At 37.6% G+C, this 21704-nt stretch overlaps 1 protein-coding gene across 3 annotated transcripts in view; it reads right to left on the reverse strand.

Moving 5' to 3' along the window:
* The window catches only part of PTN (pleiotrophin), a 93250-nt gene that overhangs the window by 19775 nt on the left and 51771 nt on the right, over window positions 1–21704 (reverse strand). For 2 of the 3 annotated variants that reach the window (XM_081102235.1, XM_081102236.1), the window contains exons 2-3: window positions 2515–2630; window positions 1423–1596 (exon numbers count right to left, since the gene is read on the reverse strand). In XM_081102235.1, the coding sequence (XP_080958361.1) occupies window positions 1423–1596; window positions 2515–2629 (289 nt within the window). In that variant the 5' untranslated portion in view covers window position 2630. Of the gene's footprint in view, window positions 1–1422; window positions 1597–2514; window positions 2631–3947; window positions 4668–21704 lie in introns of those variants that run through there. The other variant, XM_081102234.1, reaches the window with a different exon arrangement.

The following is a 21704-nucleotide window of genomic DNA, read 5'->3' on the forward strand; positions in this document are numbered from 1 at the left end:
TTAGTTTTCGTTTTCATTTCCCTAACGGGGAAACATGTTGAACACGTTTGCAGGTGTTGCCACCTATATCCTCTTTGGTATAATGTTTGTTCGTATCTTTTGCTCACTTTATAACTGAATTGTTAGTTTTGAGAGTTCATTCTCTATAATAATAAAAGCGTAATATGCTAACTAGACTGGATGTCCCTCCGGACGACCTTCCGGACAAAAGCCAGGGCTGTGAGAGAAACCCGGGTTCCAGGTGTCTGCAGGAGGCTGGACAGAAGTCCAGGTCCCAGGTGCTGGTGGCCGGAGGGAAGCCCGGGTCCCGGGTGCCAGAGGGAAGCCGGTGCCAGCAGCGGGGGAAGGAAGGCCTACTCTTGCACGAATTTCATGCATCGGGCCTTTAGTATATTCTACATACAAGTCCTCTAATACACACTTTTAAAAACATTTTGTAGGTGGGCCTGTATGGTACCCACATATAATTTATGAACAAATGTATCTGAATTTTACCAGGCTTTTATAGAACTTATATACATCCATAAAAGTACCCCAAATGTTATAGAAAATGAAAAAGATATTGTCCTTCTTCCCTGGTCTATAAGCCAGAGCACATTTCTGTAGAACAGTGAGACTATCTGGGGCATAGTGTTTCACCATAGCTAACAAAGATAAAAATTCAAGAATATGAAAAAAAATACACACACAGGTAATTGGGGTGTGCAGTAGTGGGTTTAAAGTTAGATGTGTTGCAAGATTCCTTCTCAGACAGGTAGATAAGGCCAGTGAGACTGGCAATAGTCGGTGGGAAAAAATCCACGAGAAATGGCTACCATCAGCCCTGCTGGATTCAATCGCTAAGTCTATGGACCAGTGTGGAGGGTGGGGAAAGATCAAAAGAGAGAGAGGGCCTGAAAGTAACAGAAAGAGATCAGGAGAAGGGGGAGAATAAATAAGAAAAGAGAAAATAAAGACACAAGGAACTTAGAAGAAGAATAGAAAGGAAAGAGAAAAAGATCAACGAACACTATTAGGAGGAATCAAGAGTAAATTTTAGTCCCTATTGGTAAGGCGGTAGTACTTAATAAGGGACTATTTAACACTAGGCAATATCTGGAGACATTTCAGTTGTCATAGTTTGCGGAGGTGGGCAGTGCTAACAGAAACCAGTGGGTAGAAGCCAGAGATGGCGCTAAATATCTTACAAAAACACAGAACTGACCCCCACAGCAAAAACTACCTTGTCCAAAATGCTAGTTAGTCATGCTGAGGTTGAGAAACTCGGGAGTTAGGCAAAATGTCTTGCTTATTTTGTATCTGATAAAGTAAATTTATTTAAAATAAATGGGAGTCAACCTCAAAAAGATATTTGGTGAAAGAACGGAAGAGTTATGTCAGACTGGGAGATTCAACCAGTAGGACCACAGGGATGGGACTCACCTCCAAACTGCTTCTTCCAGTTGCAGGGGATCTTACATCTCTGGGTCTTCATGGTTTGTTTGCACTCAGCTCCACTCCGGGTGCCCTCCCGGGTGCCCAGCCCACAATCCCCGCTGGTGGGCACACACACACTCCACTGCCATTCTCCACAGTCAGACTTCTTCACTTTCTTTTCTGGAAGGAAGGAGACATAATCAACACCAGAAAGTTCTTTAACTCCTACGTAAAACTAAGTTCATTCCTGAGCGCCTTCATTACAGGGTCTGTGCTATTTATCTCTATCTTCAGTGTCCGGTACATAGTGGGAACCTGATAGGGGTTAGCAGAATGACTGAATCAATGAATGATCAAGCGAAGGGATAAAGAAAACTGCGGAATGGAGCTAGAACTTATATTACTTTAACTCTTACTATGTGCCAGGAGCTGTGCTAAGTGATTTACTGACACCTCTTAGAAGAAGACATTTCTATGAAAGAGAAGATGGTCAAAACAGTTAAACCTAAAAAGTGAGAAAACATCCTATTAGAAGCAACAGTTGCCAGATTAAGCTTTTTCAATGCAAGTCATTGTTCATTTCTCTGTTTTATAGATAGAATAGCATAATATGCATGTGGTGGAAACTGACTCCCAGCTCCACAGGCTACTCATTGAGAGTGGCATAGAAAGGGTGCGTTATCTTCTCTGAGCCTCAGTTTCCTTCTTTAGACATCAAACAAAAACTCCTTGAAGGACTCTCTTTGGAGAGAGAGGCAACATAAGTAAAACACCTGATTCCTGGTCAATGGTCTATACATAATAACTACTAATATGAAAATTATGTTAATGATCATCACCTATATTTCAGGACTTTACAGTGGTGGGGGATGAGAAGGGATGTCGCTTAGGTTCCTCGAAATATTAGGGAGGAAAGGAGAGGGAGGGGGGAAGTAGGAAGGGAGAAAGAGGGAAAGGAAGGAAAGGAGAGAAGGAAAGGAGCCGTGAGAGGAGAGATGAGGGAGTGAGGAAGGAAGAGAGGAAGGACAAAAATCAGGTAATGGGATTAGAAGGACATTAATCAGCGAAGAGCCTTGCTTTCATAACCCTACTGCTTACCTGGTTTCTCTTTCTTCCCTGCTTCAGCAGTGTCCACAGCTGCCAAAATGAAAATGAATGCCAAGAAGGCAGCTGCAAATTTTCGACGCTGCTGCAGGTACTGTTGGGACTGCATTCTAGGAATAAACAGAGAAACAGAAGAAGGTGGTATCAGCCTAAGTCAGAGAGGAAGGCTCCTGGAACTCCTTGATGGAAGGCTCCCTTGCCATTTCTGGAATATTCAATTTGAAAGATTTGTATCAATTACCTTCTGTACATTCTGTCTTGTCTCTCCACCAAAATAAGTTCTCTTTTGTAATCAGTCATGACAAAATCCAACAGTTTGTGTAAGACTTCACACACAGCCATTTGCTAAGTTTGACCCAAGAAAGACAGAGCAAAGGAATTTTGATGGCATGTGTTTGAGCAGACTCCTACAGTAAGTCTTACGGACAGGGAGTGATGCTTGGTAATGTCAATAGCTATAGTCATCTTCATAACTCTTGACACTTCCTAGAAACAACCATGATGTTGAAGTCCCCGTGGATAATTTGAATGGACACAATGAGTAGATTATCTGTGCAAAATTATGTTTGCTGGTATCTTTAGATGTATCAGTATTGATCAATATCACTGACATTTTACCATTTTCCATGATCATGATTATCTTATTATCATTAGTGTTCCATTATTCATTGGTCCACCAAAGATGGAAACACAAAACAGAATTAGAGATAGCACACCTATATATATATACATATATATATATATATTTATGTATGTATATATATACATATATATGTATATGTGTGTGTGTATATATATATATATATATATATATATATATATATATCAAATGCACTAAAATACCTCTAAATTATAGGATAATGAAGAGTTCACCCTCACTCATAATTTGAAATTCTCTACATTTGATATGACTAAAAATCCCAGAATAATATTAGAAAACTCCCTTAGAATTTGAAGTCACTTGTGACAGCTGGGTGTCAATATGGTCACCTGACCCAAACAAGCTTGAGAAATCTCTGTCCAAGCCCCAGGACAACCCACTTCCCAATGGCTACACCGAGGCATTGATTGCAGCAACTCACCTATTTCTAGTTTTACATGGCTAAACTTTTATTTTTTAATTACTTTCAAAAAGCTTTCTTGTAAAAAGTTCAATCCACTTAATTTCAAGGAGAAAAATCCCACATGAAATTATGTTTGAGTGACAGAATGGTCTATTAAGAAGTTACCAGAACTGCAGCGTGAGGAAGAAAGGAGGGATACAAATTGGGATGAGGGTTGGAGAGTTAGTAGAGTGGAAATGCACCCTACCTGGTTTTGATACTAATTTATAACAATCCAGAAATTAAGAAGTGGGTAAATGGTGCATGTCAGCTTTAGAAGTTCTAAGGAGAAATGTACACAAGTACATGTGTATAGCGAGTCACCTGTGTAAGATATGTGATCAGAAACATGTTTGAGTTGGAGACTATCTTTCTTCTTCTCAACCTCTTCTCCTTTCCTTATGTTTTGTCAATATTCTGCTTAAGTCTATATTTTGAGAGCTTAGATTTTTCTGGGTAGATAAAACGAATAAAGATTATTTGAAAGAAGAAAATAAGGGGGTTTAGAAAAGAGATGATTAAAATGATCCAAAAAATCCCAGTATGCCCAAACAATACCCAATTAACATGCTGGTCCCTTGCTGTTGTGGTAAATACTTGAGTAATTAGTGCATGTGTGGATAATAGGTCCCCCCTTGTGGGTGATATTTGCATAGTTGATTATTTGTCTTTAGCATCAAGTAAAAGCAAAATCTCTCCCTGCTCATAGCCTCCATATACTTAGTTTTATATTTGTAACCCTGCCTGCTCTCCAACAGAGAAGAGGCAAGAGAAATGATCTTAAGAACGTGGTCAGGATCATGACTTTCTTTTCAAACTGAGAAACATAAAACAGTGGAAGAAGAATGCTTGTTAAGTTGGCTCAGTTCTTTTGAATGATTTACTTATTTTTCACCCTCTCCTACTGGCAGCTTTGTTGTATTTACCCTGGCAGATTTAATGTCATAGGGTTTAATGGTTAAGTTGAAGATTATCATTGATGGAGGCTGTTGTCTGGAAATTATTATTGAGAAATCTCAATCACTAATGAGTCTGAAGCTCAACAATGAAAGGAAAAATAAAGAAACCAATTAAGAGGAAGTGTTAATTTATTGTCTCTTCTCTGGAAAAATAGCTTATGAGAAGGAAAAGAGGCTCCCCTTTTCTTTAACATGTTAACAGGATCTAGGAGTTTTAAAGATGATTAACATCTGGTGTAAACAGAAGACAAAGATGCTAGAATCTGTCCCATCCTGATCTCTGTGGAAGGGCTAGCATGGGATTCGGAAGCAGCAGCTTTGGCTCAGACTTTAGCTCCTCCATCTAATCTTTAGAATGTCCATGGGCAAATCACCACCACTTGAACCTCTATTTTGACTTCTGCTATCTGGTCTGTTAAGATGTTTCAGATCTTTCTGCACATTTCCTATCCCAGACCTAAAATCAACCATTCTTTCAAAAAGCCTTGTTTGTTTTCATGGTAAATAAATTCTGGGCACTAGGGTTGCTCAACATTACTAAGTCGGTCTTTAGTTCCAGGCTTTTTCCTTTTCTGAAAAGACACAGGCAACGTTAAAAATAAATAACATAAAATTAATCATTTGATTTATCCCACATTACATAAACAGTAGTCTCAGAATAACAATATTACTGCTAAAACCACCAATTATCAATCCTAAAAGCAGTGAGAATTACTTTTATTACACTATCTCCTTTAGTTCTCACCTTGAGGATTGCTCCATATCTATGTCATCAGACGTTTTAGTCAATACACACTATGCCATCTCCCTTTCAATTCTCACTCATTTCCATTATAAAAGCAGATATATTCTTAGTGTTGACCAAAAGTCCTGTGCTGTCTCTCTAGGCCTTCTGGTGGTCTGGAAGGATTCTCTGGTAGAATTTTTAGAAAAACTTTTGGAAACCTATTACTTGAGTTCTTGAATGTCAACAGTTTATCTAGCTAGCGGCCCTTTTGTCCTTGAGGCTAAGTTTTGCTGAATGTAACATCTTTGTCTCACAGCTTCTTTGTTTAAGTATCCAAAATACGTATGTTCCTCCCTTTTCTTTCACTACAAAGTGTTACTATTAAGAAGTCTAACAATACTCTAATTTTCTGTTCCTTATTATGTATTATTTTTGCTGAGATAGCCTAACAAGTGCTAAGGATCTTTTTTCTTTAAGGTGCGATAATTTTCTAACATATGACTTGGTGTTGTTCATCTTGGGTCAATAGTCTCAGACAATGAGGGACTCTTTTAACACGCAGCTTTAGGTGATATTATCTTATTTTAAATGAATGAGAACTTTTAGTATTAGTTCTATAACCTTTCCTTGGCTTTCTTCTTCAGGATCTCATATTATTTGTGAGCTGATTCTTCTTTGCCTGTTTTCAATATTTGTAAATTTATCAAAAATGCTTTTAATCTGTTATTTTAAAAAGTTAAATATTCCTTGCTTTTATCTTCTAATTATCTTAAGGTATTACTTGTGTTTATTCAATCTTGTGTTCCTTCTAGTTCCGTGGTCGGCAAACTTCAGCTCACGAGCCACATGCGGCTCTTTGGCCCCTTGAGTGTGCCTCTTCCTAAGCCTTAGGAGTACCCTAATTAAGTTCATAACAATGTACCTACCTATATAGTTTAAGTTTAAAAAATTTGGCTCTCAAAAGAAATTTCAATCGTTGTACTGTTGATATTTGGCTCTGTTGACTAACGAGTTTGCCGACCACTGAATCTAGTTTAATATTCATTTATAAAATATTTTTCTTTCTATTTATAATTTTCACTTGAGTTCTATCACCTCATTCCTGCACTTTTCTAATTATAATTCACGAGGTTCTTTTACATCTTGTATCACCTTTGTTTTCTAAATAATTTGAAGTACTATATTACAGGCTTTTGTTTTTGTTTCTTTCACTGCCTTTAGGTATATTATTCTACTTTTTATTTTCCCTTTTAAGTAGTTACTTTACAAGATATTTGACCTCAATACATTTCTCTATAGCATATTTACAGCTGTTCTAGCTTCACAAAATTCCTTTTCTGTTCTTTTCTGTTCTAAAATGTGACACTATGTTTCTGAGATTCCCTGGTTTTATTTTCCTGTCCCTACTTTAGATGGATCTTCTCTCTCTTTTGTTTCTATTGTTGTTCTCCTAATCAATTGTGATTTTATTACCAGCCATTTATCCTCACTATGGTTTCCTGTCCTGAATGAGTCATGATGGAGTCAGCTTCCAGCCTCCGATTGCCTCACCATGATTTACGGTGACGTGTATGGGCTGTTTTAGGGTTTTCCCACTGTCGGGGCGGTCAGATGCTCTGCTGCTTCCCTCTGCCTTCTTTTGTTCAGACACCAATAGCACAGGGGTCTGGTTGTAGAGGTTTGCTCCCACCCTCTTTTATTCTGAGGTTTGTAGGAAAGAATCTATCTTGAGTTTTGCTTTTAAACCTTGTCCTTGGGTTTTAGTTTTGCTGTCTTTTGGTAGCTGCCCCATCTGTTTCTGTTTTGTTTTGTTAATGATTATCCATCTTTTTAAAAATTTTTCAATTATAGTTTACATTCAGTATTATTTTGTGTTAGTCTCAGATGGATAGCATAGTGGTTAGACAATCATTAACTTTGCAAACAAACCAAACCGAAACAAACTCGTAGATACAGAGAACAGACTGGAGGTTGCCAGAGGGTAGGAAGCTGGGAGCTGGGTGATAAAGGTGCAGAGACTCAGAAGTACAGATTGGTAGTTACAACATAGTCATGGGAATGTAAAGTACAGCATAGGGAATATAGCTCATAATATTGTGGTAATTATGCGTGGTGCCAGGTGGGTACTAAAAGTATCAGGGGAAACACTTTGTAAAGTATATGATTGTCTAATCCATCTGTTTCTATGTGAGGATTCAGGAAGATTCCAAAGGTATCCTGACACTTTCTTCCTCCCTAAATTAGCATATTATTTCATTAAACATTTTGGAGGCACCTACCTCATGCCAGCCGTTGAGCTGTATTCTCAAGATACAACAGTCACAAGTGCTAAGGCAGACATTTTTGCTTCTTCTCATGAAGCTTGCACTTCAATAAAGTTTACACTGACACATAAATAGCCAATCATAATTCACCATGCTCTCGTACAAACTACAAACTGCCATGAAGTATAAAGAATGGACAACTATTTTACATTTCCCTTTCTTAACTGTAAACTAACTTAAGACAGGGATTAAATTAAGGCCAAAGATTTAATTTCCCTGAAGTTCTCTATGAAGCGAACAAAACCACTATAGCTAGAAATTCTGTTAGAGAATATTTAGTATGAATGTTGTTCCTATAATTTTGGTCATAGAATTAAATGTCTATTTTCTCTTACTTATAAATTATTTTAATTTAGTTTAAGGAAAAGGGTTCAGCTTTCATCAGTCTGAAAGGTACTCATTTAGTTAACTATATTTGTAGTATTTACTTAAAACAGGTCTTTACCTATATCACTTCATAAATATTAATTTATGTTAATGTTAATTGACACTTGAATTATCACAAATAAAGTATCCATTTACTTAATTATTCACAAACTCTGTAGTATATGTAACGGTGGCATCCTTTTAGCATAAATTGTTCTAGAGTCTAGAATCTGGACAATGGAGACAAGGCGTTGAACAAGGTGGACAGCATTGCTGACCCCACAATGTTTACATTTAATGGGAAAATTAGAAAATTACATGTGACCAGACCTCTGCGTCTGTGTCAGCCTACGCAGTGGCTCCCGGGAGCTGGGCCTTCGGTGACACCTTGGTCTCCTCGGCCTCGCTAACCTCCATGACCTCCACCTCCGGGTGGTCCGGGACTCTCAAGCCCGGCCCGCGCCCACATGCCGTCCCACCACCACGCCGCAACACACCCTCCCCTGCCCCGCGATGCTGAGCCTGGCGCTGGAGGCGCTGCAGGCGGGGGAGCCGCGCCAGGGCACCTCGGTGATGGCCATCAAGGTGTACATCCTGCGGAAGTACCCGACGGTGGACGCCACCCGGCTCACCTACCTGCCGAAGCGGGCCCTGGACACGGGCATGCAGCACGGCCTCTGCACCAGGTGCATCAAGTCCAGGGCCAGGGAGCCACTGGCAGCTTCAAATTAGTTCCCAAGCAAAAAAAAAAAAAAAAAAAAATTCCAGCCCAGGAAGACAGCCACTGTGTCGGCCCCTGGAGACCTGGTGAGACCAAGGAGGAGGCCCCCAAAAAAGGTGGCCGGACCAAGGGTGAAGAGGCAAGAGGGGGCAAGGCCAGGAAGGCCCCCCCACCAGCCAGACAAGGCCACAGAGGCCCCTCCTGGTGCCAGCGGGCCCCATGGGAAGTCAAAGGTAAAAGGCAAGAAGGACAGCCCAGTAGATGCCAAGGCCCACAGGAAAACCAAAGCTGGGACTCGGAGCTCAAAACCCACAGTCCCCAAGGGTGAAATGGTGTGACTTCCCCAGCCAAAAGGAAGACAGGAAACAAGGTCCTTAAAGAGGCCACTGCCCAGGGGGCCAGGAAAGGCTCGAGAGCCAAAGCTGCTGCTGCTCCTAAGGACAGCGAGTCCAAGATGGTACCTGGACCACTGCCCAGGAAGATAGAGGTCCCCAAGGGCCCAAAGGCTGGCATGTCCACCAAGGCCTCATCATCCAGAGAGACCAGGGTGAAGGCAGAAGCCAAGAGCTAGAGGCGGGCGGAGAGACACTAAGACTCAGAGTTTTGATTCCTCAAAAAGACATCACTTTATTTTACTGTAACCTATTTATCAATAAAGATTTTTTTCTCCCTCACAAAAAAAAAAGATAAATAAGATAATTTCTGATTGTGGTTTATCTTGTGAAAAAGATGATGTCATGAAGAATAACTAGGAGAGAAGCCCTGGTCGGGTAGCTTGATTGGTTGGCACATCCACCTATACACCAAAAGGTTGGCACATCCTCCCATACACCAAAAGGTTGCCGGTTCGATTCCCAATCAGGCTACATACTTAGGTTGCCAGTTTGATCCCTGATGGGGGTGCTGATCGAGCTTTCTCACATTGATGTTTCTCTCTCTCCCTTTTTCTACCTCTAAAAAAAGAAAATAAATTAACAAAACAATATATCCTTGGGTGAGGATTAAAAAAAAAAAGAGTGACTAGAGGGGGGTGGTGTGGTTATGGATGGCTTCTTCCACATGACTGGGAAAGAGCTAGTGAAGCATGATATCTCTTATAGGTAAATATTTTGCATCAGGGGCCCCCAATTATCACTTGCCAGTCTTCTGAGCTGAGATGGTCTTCCTTTTGCCTCCGAGCTTTTACAATTTGTTAGGAATTCAGTAAGTAGCCACCACCTTCTCCTGATTGACCCATTCTCTTCACTCTCACAATTTCTGGATCCACCAAGCTTTGACCAAAAATCAGCAATCAACAAGTTCTCACTCCTACTGGTTCACAGATTAGCAGCCCACTCAGACCTGAAACCTTGCCAGCTTATCATCTGTGCTAATATATAAGGTCATATTATACAAAAATAAACAAACAAGTTATCATTTTAGGAAATGTTCACCTTTACCAAGAATAATATTGGTAATCATTTATTTCACTTAAACACGAATATCCCAGAGGGCTCTTTTATTCATGTTTTCTGACTTGGTAATATATTAGAAAATCCATTTTGACTAAAAGCATGTAGCCTTTTCCCCTATGCCCTCTATTAATATTTACTAGGTTGTGTAGGTTGCTTGAAAATTGCTTTCTACTTCAAATTCAACTCTAAATCCACAAAGGCATTCAGGAATGAGAAATGAAAAAATAAATCCACTGAAACAAGTATTCAATGGAAATGGATTTGATTTTCCTTTATAAAATGACTTTGATGTGAAGGTCTGTTTATTCAATTATTTTTTGGAGCCAAATGAGTTCAAAGGGACTTGAGTTGGTTGTATTATTTCTTTACTGCTTTCATTAGTTATAATCAAAAGTAACTGGAAGAGGACTTTAAGAGTTTTCTAGTTTCCTTTTAACCCTTTTTACACCTATCTGTTGCAACTTGATATAGAGAGGAACAAGCAAAGGTTTTAGAATAAATCAGAACAAAGATAGAACACAAACTCTGGCGAATAATGAAGCAATACCTGTGATTTCTCTGAAACTTCCTTTCCTTGGCTGTAGACATAAATATCAAGTTTGTCCCACAAACGTTTGAGATTAGAGATTATGAAAAGTGAGCAACACAGACCTGGCCTATGGCACACCCACAATATCCCCTCTGTGTGCTTCCTGAACTTACATCGCAGCCTCCTTGCTCCTTCATCTTTACTAGGATAACACATTGACCTTTTGGAGGGAATTTTCCTATAATAAAATGCAAAAACACTGAATTTTCTCTGAGCAAAACCGGCACTCCAGTTCCCCCTGTTGCAGATGATCGTGCTGTCTCTAATTCAGCTTCCTGCTGCCTTGCTTGTTTCCTTCTTTTTGTTCTCCTCTGAAGCTGCAGTGTTTCAAAGCTTCCTTCCTCCCAGAAATCCATTCCACTTTGTCTCTCTCAGTGCTTATAATGCTGTAAACTCAGGCACATTGTTTGAATCAATGGATCCCATGCAATGGAAAGTCCTTTCCCAAACCCCTCTACCTGGCAAACCCTCATCACCTTCCAAGGTCTAGTGCAGGGATTTCACCTTCAATAAAGCCTTTGCTGATGCGATATTGCCTGTCTTCTTTATCTTGGGAGCTCACTGTACCATGCCCATTCCACATCCCCTGAATGTACAAGAGGCACATTATTAACTCATATGCATAGCATATAAAACTGGGAAAAATAACGTGAGCCTTCTAGAACAGTATATTTAGTAATCATCCCTCTTTTAGGTCCCTTCTATTTCTTGTCTTCCATTACCACTACTAGCAGTTACTTCAACAGAGTTAGACAGTGTGGTGATGGCCAGAGGGAAGGGGGTGTGCGCCAGGTGGGGACATCTGTAATAGCGTCAACAATGAAAATAAAATAAAAATAAAAACATACACTGTCAGACACAAAGCAAGTAAAGACTAACAAAGCTGTCCTGCAAGGCAGACATTGAAAAATCAAGGAAGGTTCTTAAGATTCCTCACAGCTATTCGACTGGTTCCCATACACCAGCCATGAAGAAAAAATTCTCCTCTAAGGAAGAACTACCAGCAATACAAGCCAGGGACCTTTGGAGATCCTATTAAAATTGTTGACATTTAGAACATTCTTTAGTGCTGCAGTTCTATCAAAAGCTTCTGAAAAAAGACTATAATTTTCAGCATGTGCATATGTGATTGTGTATGTGTGCGTGTAATAGTGCACATAACACTTCTATGCATCTTCCTTCGGTAATAAGTTCTTTAAGGGAAAGAAGACTATCTTTTTGTTGTTATGTTCATCTAAAAGATTCAGAATAGTGTTTGACACATAGATATCACTTATATATTTGTTTTAAAAGTGAATAAAATAACATGATAATAAATAGCCTTATATCCAATATAACTGACCACAGTATCTAAAATAGCACCAACTTCACACATCTCTCCAAAGATGCAGGTCTCTGAAGAACAGTAGCAAGTTCTGGTTATAGAAATCATACTGCAGACCGAGGGTGGGAAAGCACACAGAAATATAAAAAGTCATCCCAGGGGATACACTGAGCACTGGGCATTCTCTGGGACAGTAACTAAAATACATTTTATTTATTTTTTTAAAACAGCTAAAGAGCCTTGGTTTGTGGGTAGCTTATTTTTTTAACTTAAGTCTATTTTCTCCATAAAGAGGTTGGCAAATGAACCTATTGCAGTGGTTTGAATTTTGATAACTAAATTTGGAATGGAAAGCATTTCTAATGCAAGAAGTTAAACAAACCAAACTTTTAGGTGAGGAATCGTGAAACCAATTTGCAGCAAACAGTCTTTTTTTTTTTTTTTAGTAAAAGAAAATGTGGTATAGATACACTGAAGCAAATAGCAGGCAAGGCTTTGAAATCATAATTATTATCAGTGAATATTTAGTGATCACCTACTATATGCAACATAACAGGGTAGTTACAAGGAAGATGCAGGTGTGAATTATATTTAATCTCATGAATCCTCCTGATGGAGAACAAGACAAAGAGCATAAACCATATTTTTTGTGTAACTAAAAGCAACAGTTTTTATAATAATAGAGGAGTGTGTAATATTCTTGCCAAAATATCTTCTGCAAAATTAAAGGAACACTTCTCAATTTTTTAGCAGTAAAAGTCAAGAGAAAGGCATCTGCATTGGCAAACTAAATTCATTTCTCCATGCAAGAGTCAATAGTATTAGTAAGTCATGGATAAATGCTCCATGTTGACTGAAAACACAAACCCACACTCTTTCACCCTAGCTCAGTGAGAAACCACATTAAAAAATATGCAGATCTCAACTTCAAATAAAGGTACTTCTGTCAAGATTGCTAACACATTTTCATACTCCTCTAAACACCTCAGGATCGCTTTATTAACTACTGAGTTCAAATGGCATCTCTAATAACTGGTGGCTATATTCGTGTAGATAAAGTGACTCAATTAAAAACATAATTAACAAAGCAGCATGCAGATTTTCACGCTGACTAACATACAGCTAAGCAAATGAGCACTGTCCCACATTACCTGGTATTGGGGGGAGGTAGAGAATCAGTGTCAGGTGGCTTTGTAAGGCAGAGGCTTGAGGCAGCACCGAGCAGCCACTGGGAGAAGCTCCTTTACCTTTGCCACAAAGTCAAACACCTGGGAAGTGAGAATTGTGAAGAGGACCGAAATCTCTGGATTGGTCTACTGCAGACTATTACATTTGGACTTGAAAAGGAACTGATTATTACTTCTCATTAAGCAAGACATAATAAAGAGAAACTGTAGTCAATAGAAATGCATTCCAAGATGGCATAAAGGCTGGAATTAGCTGACAAGAGCATGGCAGGTATGATACATATTATCAACAATTTCTATGAGAAAATGGAAACACCATGGTAATAAATGGGAAAATCACAGCAGAAAATTAGAAATTGTAAAAAGGTTCAAATGGACATCCTAGAACTGAAAAAATACATATGAAATGTTTGCTGGATGGATTAATAGTGAATTAGATACAGCAGAAGAGCCGCTGAATTTCAAAAGAGGTCAAAATAAATGATCTAAGCTTTAAAATGGAGCAATAAATTATTTTTTTGTAAAATGAATAGTGCCTAAGTGTCCCATGGGATAATGTTAAACAATTTCTCATACTCCAGTTAAGGAATTCCAGAAGTAGAGAAGGGAGGAATGTAGCACCAGAGTACCTAAAGAAATAATCATTGAAAACTTCTAACATTGTATGAAAACATCCACCCACAGAACCAGGAAGCTCAACAACACCCAAGCATGACCAATATGAAGAAAGCCTCACACAGGCACTCGCATCCAAACTGTTGAGCACCAAGTATAAAGGAACAAACAAAAGAAAAACCCCTAAAAAAGCAACTGGGAGGGAAGTATATCGCCTAGAGTGCAATCACAATAAAAATGACAGATTTCCAAAAGTCAATGGAACAACATTGGCTAGCAGAAAAATATCACAAACTATATCCATATATTTCAAAACTGAGGGTAAGTAAATACAGTATCAAGGAAAAAAAGCTGAAAAGATTTGATACCAGCATCTTTTCTCTGCAATAAATTCTAAAGACAGTTGTAAGGGAAATATTATAAGGCTGTAATATACTGAATATTTCTTTATATATTATAAATGTTAAAATATATATATAATATAAAATATATCCCTATATATTCCCTATATATTTTATATATGTGTATAAATTTGTATACATAATTCAGATTTATAGGATGGAATGAAAGGCCTATATATGTACAATTATAAAAAGCTAGCTTTTTATTATTTTTTAAATCAATAACTTATTTAAAGTAAAAGTAATAAATTGTTATGGGGTTTATAGCATATGTAGAAGTAAAATATATGACAACAATGAAATGAAAATGGGGAAAAGTGGGATTCTATTGTTTTATGGATATTTTTGGCATTTTACATAAAGTAGTGTAATGTTTATTTTAAATAGAAACTTGTGTGTCAAGAATACATAGGGCAATTCCAAGAGCAACCTTTAAAAGAAATAATTCAAAGAGTTAGAGTTAAAAAGAATGTAAAAATTAAAGTTGAAAACTTAAAATAAGGTTTAATTAGCCCAAAATAATCAGGAAAGGAGGAACAAAGGAATAAAGCACAAATGGGAAAGAAAGAAATAGTAAGAAAGTATACTGAAACCTAAACAGATGAATAATTGCATTTAATGCAAATAGACTAAACACGGTAATAAAAAAACACAGACTGTCAAGCAAGCAATACGGAACCACATGGTACCTAAAAGGGACCCATTTTAAATATGTATTTATTATTATTATTTATTTATTTTCATGTATAATGCCTTTATTTGACATTATGGACACTCACATTAATATAATGGTTACAAAAATAAATAATATGAGTAAAAGAAAGGAAAGAAATGATTTTCAAAGGTTGAAAGTAAAAGAATGGGAAAAGTTATTCCACCAAATCAGTAATCAATGTATACATCAAGACAGGGAGCTTTAACAAAATAGTGATGTTTCATCATTAGAAAAGTATCTATTAAGCTAGGGCAGTGGTTCTCAACCTTCTTAATGCCGTGACCCTTTAATACAGTTCCTCATGTTGTGGTGACCCCCAGCCATAAAATTATTTTCGTTGCTACTTCATAACTGTAATTTTGCTACTGTTATGAATCCTAATGTAAATATCTGATATGCAGGATGTATTTTCATTGTTACAAATTGAACATAATTAAAGCATAGCGATTAATCACAAAAACAATATGTAATTATATATGTGTTTTCCGATGGTCTTAGGCGACCCCTGTGAAAGGGTCGTTCAACCCCCAAACGGGTCACGACCCACAGGTTGAGAACCGCTGAGCTAGGGGACAATAGTACCAAATTGGTTTGGCCATAAAATTTCAAAAGATATGAATTAATCACTGATACAACTAAATAAATAGTAAGTTCCAGAACTATAATCTGGGGTTTTAAAAATCTCTCCAATGAATTGATATAAATAGGAGGGGATGGGGGGGGGGTGGAGGGGGATCAGTATAAATGAACTTGACGATACCAAAGCCTTACAAGAGCATTTCAAGAAAATAGAAATTAAAGCAGTCAGCAGATGCTCTTTCAATAAGTAGGAAAACTTGGGATTGCCCAAGACATAGAGTAAGAATTGAAGAGGTAGCAAGAGGTGAGAATTTTAGTTCTTACATGAATATATTATGGGTAGTAGCAGAAGAATTAAGAAGAAAGCAAAGAGATTTGAACCATGGAAACCAAACAATCAGTAAGTAAAAATTGATGACCAAAGTCAAATTCTAGATAGATGCCCATAGGAATTAGCAAAAAGAAGTCAACAGTAACGTTAAGGAGGTTCATTTTAGCAAAATTTTAAAATTTGAAAAGCCAACAGCTATTTCAGAAGCATGCTAAGATAACATAAGTAGAGACTGTTTCTTGGCCAGTGACTACCCTGTGTGACTTGGCCAAGTTATTATGTGAGAAGAGCCTAACAAATACGCAATGTGACATGATGAAAGGCTTTGGGAACTGATACAGTGTTATAAAAAAAGCTCTGTCCAAGGCTTTGGGGCCCAAATGTCTGCTGAGGGAGCTGGTATGACTCGGAGTTCAACAACTAGGATTCTCTTCAGAAATAGACTCACCTGGGATGCTTTCAGGTAATTGCTGTTAGAGAGAGGAAGCTTTTACTCATAAAAGAATAAGAGAAGGAAGAGACCATCTCATTGCTCTTGGTTGTGATTCAAGGAGTTCTAGGCGCTGGATTGTTCGTGCTTTTATAAAGCCCTAGAGATGACATCCACGTCTCTCTTTCGAATCCCTTTCTACACCAAGTGTTACTTTAAGGACCAGCCACATCAGCACCAACTGGGAGTTTGTTAGAAATACAGACTCTGAAGCCTCCACCCCAGACCTTCTGAACCAGAATTTACATTATTACAAGGCCAAGGCCCCCAGGTGAACATCTATGCACAAGAAAGTTTAAGGAATCCTTCTTCTAAACCATATTTTTAAGGAATTAAAAAAATTAAATGCTTGCTAATTCTTTGATTAGTTATTTAATTTCTTTACAGTCCAACTTCTTCCCATTAGTTAAAGGTAGCTTTTACAGATATATACATTCTAGATATATGTAGAAGTATAAACAGTATATCCAAAGAATGTTGAATATTGTAGCAAAATCTTGAATAAATTTTAAATGGATGACTGATCATTTGTTATCTGACTGGGCAGGTGGGCGAGGGGAAGTGCAAGTGATAGTATAGAAATAATCCCTCTCAGTAATGGCCACTTTACCCAGTGACCACTGCATTCAGAGTGTCTAACATGATAGGCTTTTGGAAGCCTTCCGAAATATTTGACACATGAAAAATAGATGTCTCTAAAATAAGAAAATAGGAAAAAATTAAAAGTAGCATTTAATAATGATTCCAAAACAAAGTACTATGTCAACTTCATAAAGTACAGTATTTAGAAATTTAAAAACTTATCACATTTTACATTTGAAAGCCATCTTTAGATTAGATTTTCTCACATTGCAGGAATTATTTATTTTTATATAAAATTTTTAGTTGAATTTATTGGGGTGACACTGGTTAATAAAATTAAATAGGTTTCAGGTGTACAATTCCATAATACATCATCTGTATTGTGTATTCACCACCACAAGTCGAGTCTCCTTATGTGACTATTTATCTCCCCTTTACTATCTTCTACCTCCCCCCACCCACCTTTCCCTCTGTTAATTACCACACTGTTGTCTGTATTTGTGAGTTTGTTTTTTCTTTGCTTAATCCCTCACCTTTTTCACCAGGCCTCCAGCCCCTTTCCCTTTGACAGCTGTCAGTCTGTTCTCTGTATCTATGAGTCTGTTTCTATTTTCTTCATTATAACTAAAATCATAGGGTACTCATATTTCTCTGACTGGTTTATTTCACTTAGCATAATGCTCTCCAGGTCCATCCATGCTGTTACAAAAGATAAAATGTCCTTTTTTTTTTTTATCTTTGAGTAATATTCCATTGTGTAAACATAACAGTGCTTTTATATCCAACTCTTCTACTTTTTTAAAAAAATTATCTTTATTGTTGAATTGTTGAAAGTATTACAGATGTATCCTCCCCCCCATTAACCCCGTCCCCCTGCACCTTTGCCGCCGCCCTCCTCCCCCCAACACAGGCCTTCACCACACTATGTCTGTGCCATGGATCATGCATATATGCATATAAATTCTTTGGTTAATCTCGTCCACCTCCACTGCCTATACTCATCCACTCTTGAATACACTTAGTGAGAGTCTAAAAATGAATTACTTGAAAACAAAGAATTTTCAAAAGCAAAATTACAAATAAATTTACCTCCCCCAAAATATGTGTGTATATATTATCTCTTGTGAAAATATTACAAGTCCCTGCCTTTAATATAGATACAAAGTAGATTGGGCTGCCTGATATCAGAGCTCCTAGTTTCTCCTTTGTTCTGTACTGGGTTAGGGTGGAACAGGAACTATCACAGAGCCTGAAGGCTGCCTCCTCTAACCATCCCGCATCCCACCCGTAATGTAAAATCCCTTCCTACCCAGTTCCCACACTACTGGGAAGGGACCAAATGGGTACTAAGCCATCGCAAGGTAAAGATGAAGTGTGGTTTTCTTGGTTTAGCTTGCAAAGGCTGGGTTATTAATGCCTGGTTCAATACCAGGAACAAAACCCTAGAATAATTGCACAATTGCCCAGGAAGCCATTTGGATTGAAGTTAGTCTCTCCTTCAAGAAAGGAAGAGCTGAAACTTGCCAGCTTTGATTTGCACGCCTTTCAGCAACTATTTCCAGCCAGTTCAGTTCATGCAACTCCAGCTTTCATTTAGGGCTGAGCTCATTGACTAAAAAAAAAGAAAAAGAAGAAGAAGAAGAATGGGGGGAGAGGGAAGACAAGAAAAGAAATCAAGGAAAGGCTTAGTTGATTATGCAGAGTGTTGCTTTGGGAAAGAGGAAAATCTTGTTAGAAGCTTGGCAAACTCACTTCATTAGGGACCTAGTGACATCTAAAATCAGAACATTACATCAGGTTAGCTTAAAACACCAAGGGGCCTTATAGTTTGGTAGGGACACCCCATTCCTATCCATTCTGTCTACCTCATTCTTTGCATTCCTTATCATACTTTTAGCAATGGTGAAAAGTTTGCTATTAAAAAATATGCTGAAAGAAATGACTTATTGGAAATTAGCAACATTAAAACCAGGTATTGTAATTCTGCTCACTCACCTTGTCCTCCAAAAGCTCACTTGCTTTTTTCTGCTTATATGGTCATTTTTACCTCATTTCCACTATCCTCCTCTCTCATACTCATGGTTCCATTCATTCTCCTTTCACAGGTCTGCAATCTTGGTAAGTGAATGTGGACGTGAGTGTCAGGTCTCATAATGGAGCATGAGAAATAATTGCTTCTTGCCCTTCCAAGATCCTCTGACGTTCTTCTGCGTAGTTTCCATGTCAGGGAAGGAGGTTGCATAATTTCTTTTCTTCCTTTCTTTGAGAGCATCAGGCCCACTCACTGAACTCCCTCCTTTCTAACATAATTAGCCTAAGGACTAAACCAAATACTGAAATTTATAAAAGAATAACTAAGGGATCAAAATTGTTCAGTCATGCCAAATAAGTCTTATTGAGTTGTATGAGAAAGTGGCTAATAACGGTGATTTTATGGCCACAGAGTATCTTGGTTTCAAGACGTTTTTACACCTTCTAAAACATACCTCTGATAAGATAGTAAAGTTCAAGTTAGGCGACAACATTATAAGGTGGATATACTGTGAGTTAACCTCCAATCAGAGAGGTCAACTAGAAAGATGCTTAGGAGAAATTCACAGAAGATTCTCTTTAACTCTGTTCAGTATATTATACTAATACTTGAAATAAAAACATCAAAAGGATTCCATTTAAATGTGCAGGTTACTTAAAATTGGGCAAATATAAAATTATGTTGATGATAAAATCAAGATTAATTATATTCTCAGTGGTACAATATTGACTTGAAATAAATTAATTTAAATGTAATAATATCTGTAAAATCCTGCATTTGAATATATTTAAATCAATAACTTAAGTAATAAAAGATAACTGTTTCACAATAATTTACAGGATACAGTGAAGGTTTTACTGGACCATAGTTTAATATATATAATTAATGATAAAAATGGTTGAAGAAACAAAGCAAATAAGAAAATAAGTACATTCTATTTCTGAGAAGTTCAAATTGTTAGAAAATTCTTCCTTAAGCTAGAATCTATTCACTGTAAATTTCATTTAATGCCTCTCAGAGGGGAATGAAGTTAAATTCCTGGCAACTTGTACACAGATAATAGGATGCAAAATTAACTTTGATTACAATATAATATAAGGCATTGTGCAATCAGTAATGTGACTATAACAGCAGGAAACAATACTCAAATAGATGAGAGATGATTACCTTGCAGTTACAAAATTTAACTAGATTTAAGGTAGTTGCTCATCTTGATCATGTTATTTCTTGAAACCATACAATAACACCTTGTTTTACTGGCATATAAATCCAACAACTTCATATAATCCACCAAATTGTGAGATCTTTCTACCTCCATGCTTAGTAGAGTACCCAGCACTTGGACAATGTTTGCTAAATGAATGGATGAAATTCAGAAGACCAAGCAGCCAACACCAAAGAAACAATATGGGAAAATTATTTTTAAAAACTCAAATTCACATATAAATTATTTAGGGTAGAGTCAAATAACTCCTAAGGACTGAGTTTTCCCTGATGAGAGCACTCCCAGAGCTCACAGTATTGAAATCTATAAGATAGCTAAAATCATCAGCGTACACTACTATTTATAAGGCATTGTGCAATCAGCAATTAGGAAAGGTGTGCACAATAGCTCCATAAGGCTACACCTACGAAGTTAATTAGTTGAAACACTTAGTACGTAAAAACGTACATCCTCAGCTCTCTAAAAAGCCTCCAAACTCCACTATTCATGGTTATTTGCTCTCTCTGGGATCTTGAAAAACTCAGTTCCATCACACTTCTAGAAAACCTCCATACAAATTCATATTGCTAGCCCTGGCCAGTGTTTTCAGTGGTTAGGCATTGGCCCATGCACCAAATGGTCGAGGGTTCAATTCCTGCTCAAGGGCCTGCACCTAGATTGCAGGTTTGCTCCCACCTACAGTTGGAGTGAGTTTGGGAGGCAGCCAGTTGATGCGTCTCACGTCGATGTTTCTCTCTCTGTCCGTCACTCCCTTCCACTGTCTCTGAAAAAGCAATGAAAAAAATATCCTCAGATGAGGATTAACAAAACAGAAAAAATTCATGTTACTAGCTTTTAGCAATTCCTTTCACCTCAATTAGGATAACACCTCTGAGAGGCAGAATGAGGGCATTCTATTCAGTTTATGGATATGTAAACCAAATGAACACAAAAGAAAGTTAATCAGAACATGAGGCCAGTCTACTCTTCAAAGGTTAAGATTTTGCTTTTCACTTAACCATTCATTTAGATGGCATCAATTTATGTGGCTTTGTGCCAAAAACCAGGCACCAAGCTGGGTGATGCAAGCTACTTTTTCAAGAAAACATACACATAAACAAATGTTTGGAGCAACAGTTTTAGAATGAGTTAAAAATAAGCCCTGTCTGCTATGCTTACAATGCATATACATGATGCTGATTTTTTTTCTTTAAAGCACTTTCGTTTTAAAGCACTAATTAGACAAAATAACCATTAGCTACTTTTCAACCCCAAAATGGTATGATTCTATTTTGTTCAATTATATACAATCACTGTGAGATAAACAATAGCAGGCATTATTAATCTGCAATTAATAGGCTATGAAATTAGAGATTTAATAGATTGTATCATGTACCCCTCAAAAAACACAGCTAGTTAATTGTAAAGTCAGATAGAAGTTAACTTGATTTGAATCCTAATCAATTGTTCTATTAAAAATA

The sequence above is a fragment of the Myotis nattereri genome (genome assembly GCF_964212035.1).
Source record: "Myotis nattereri genome assembly, chromosome: 11".
NCBI lineage: Eukaryota > Metazoa > Chordata > Mammalia > Chiroptera > Vespertilionidae > Myotis > Myotis nattereri.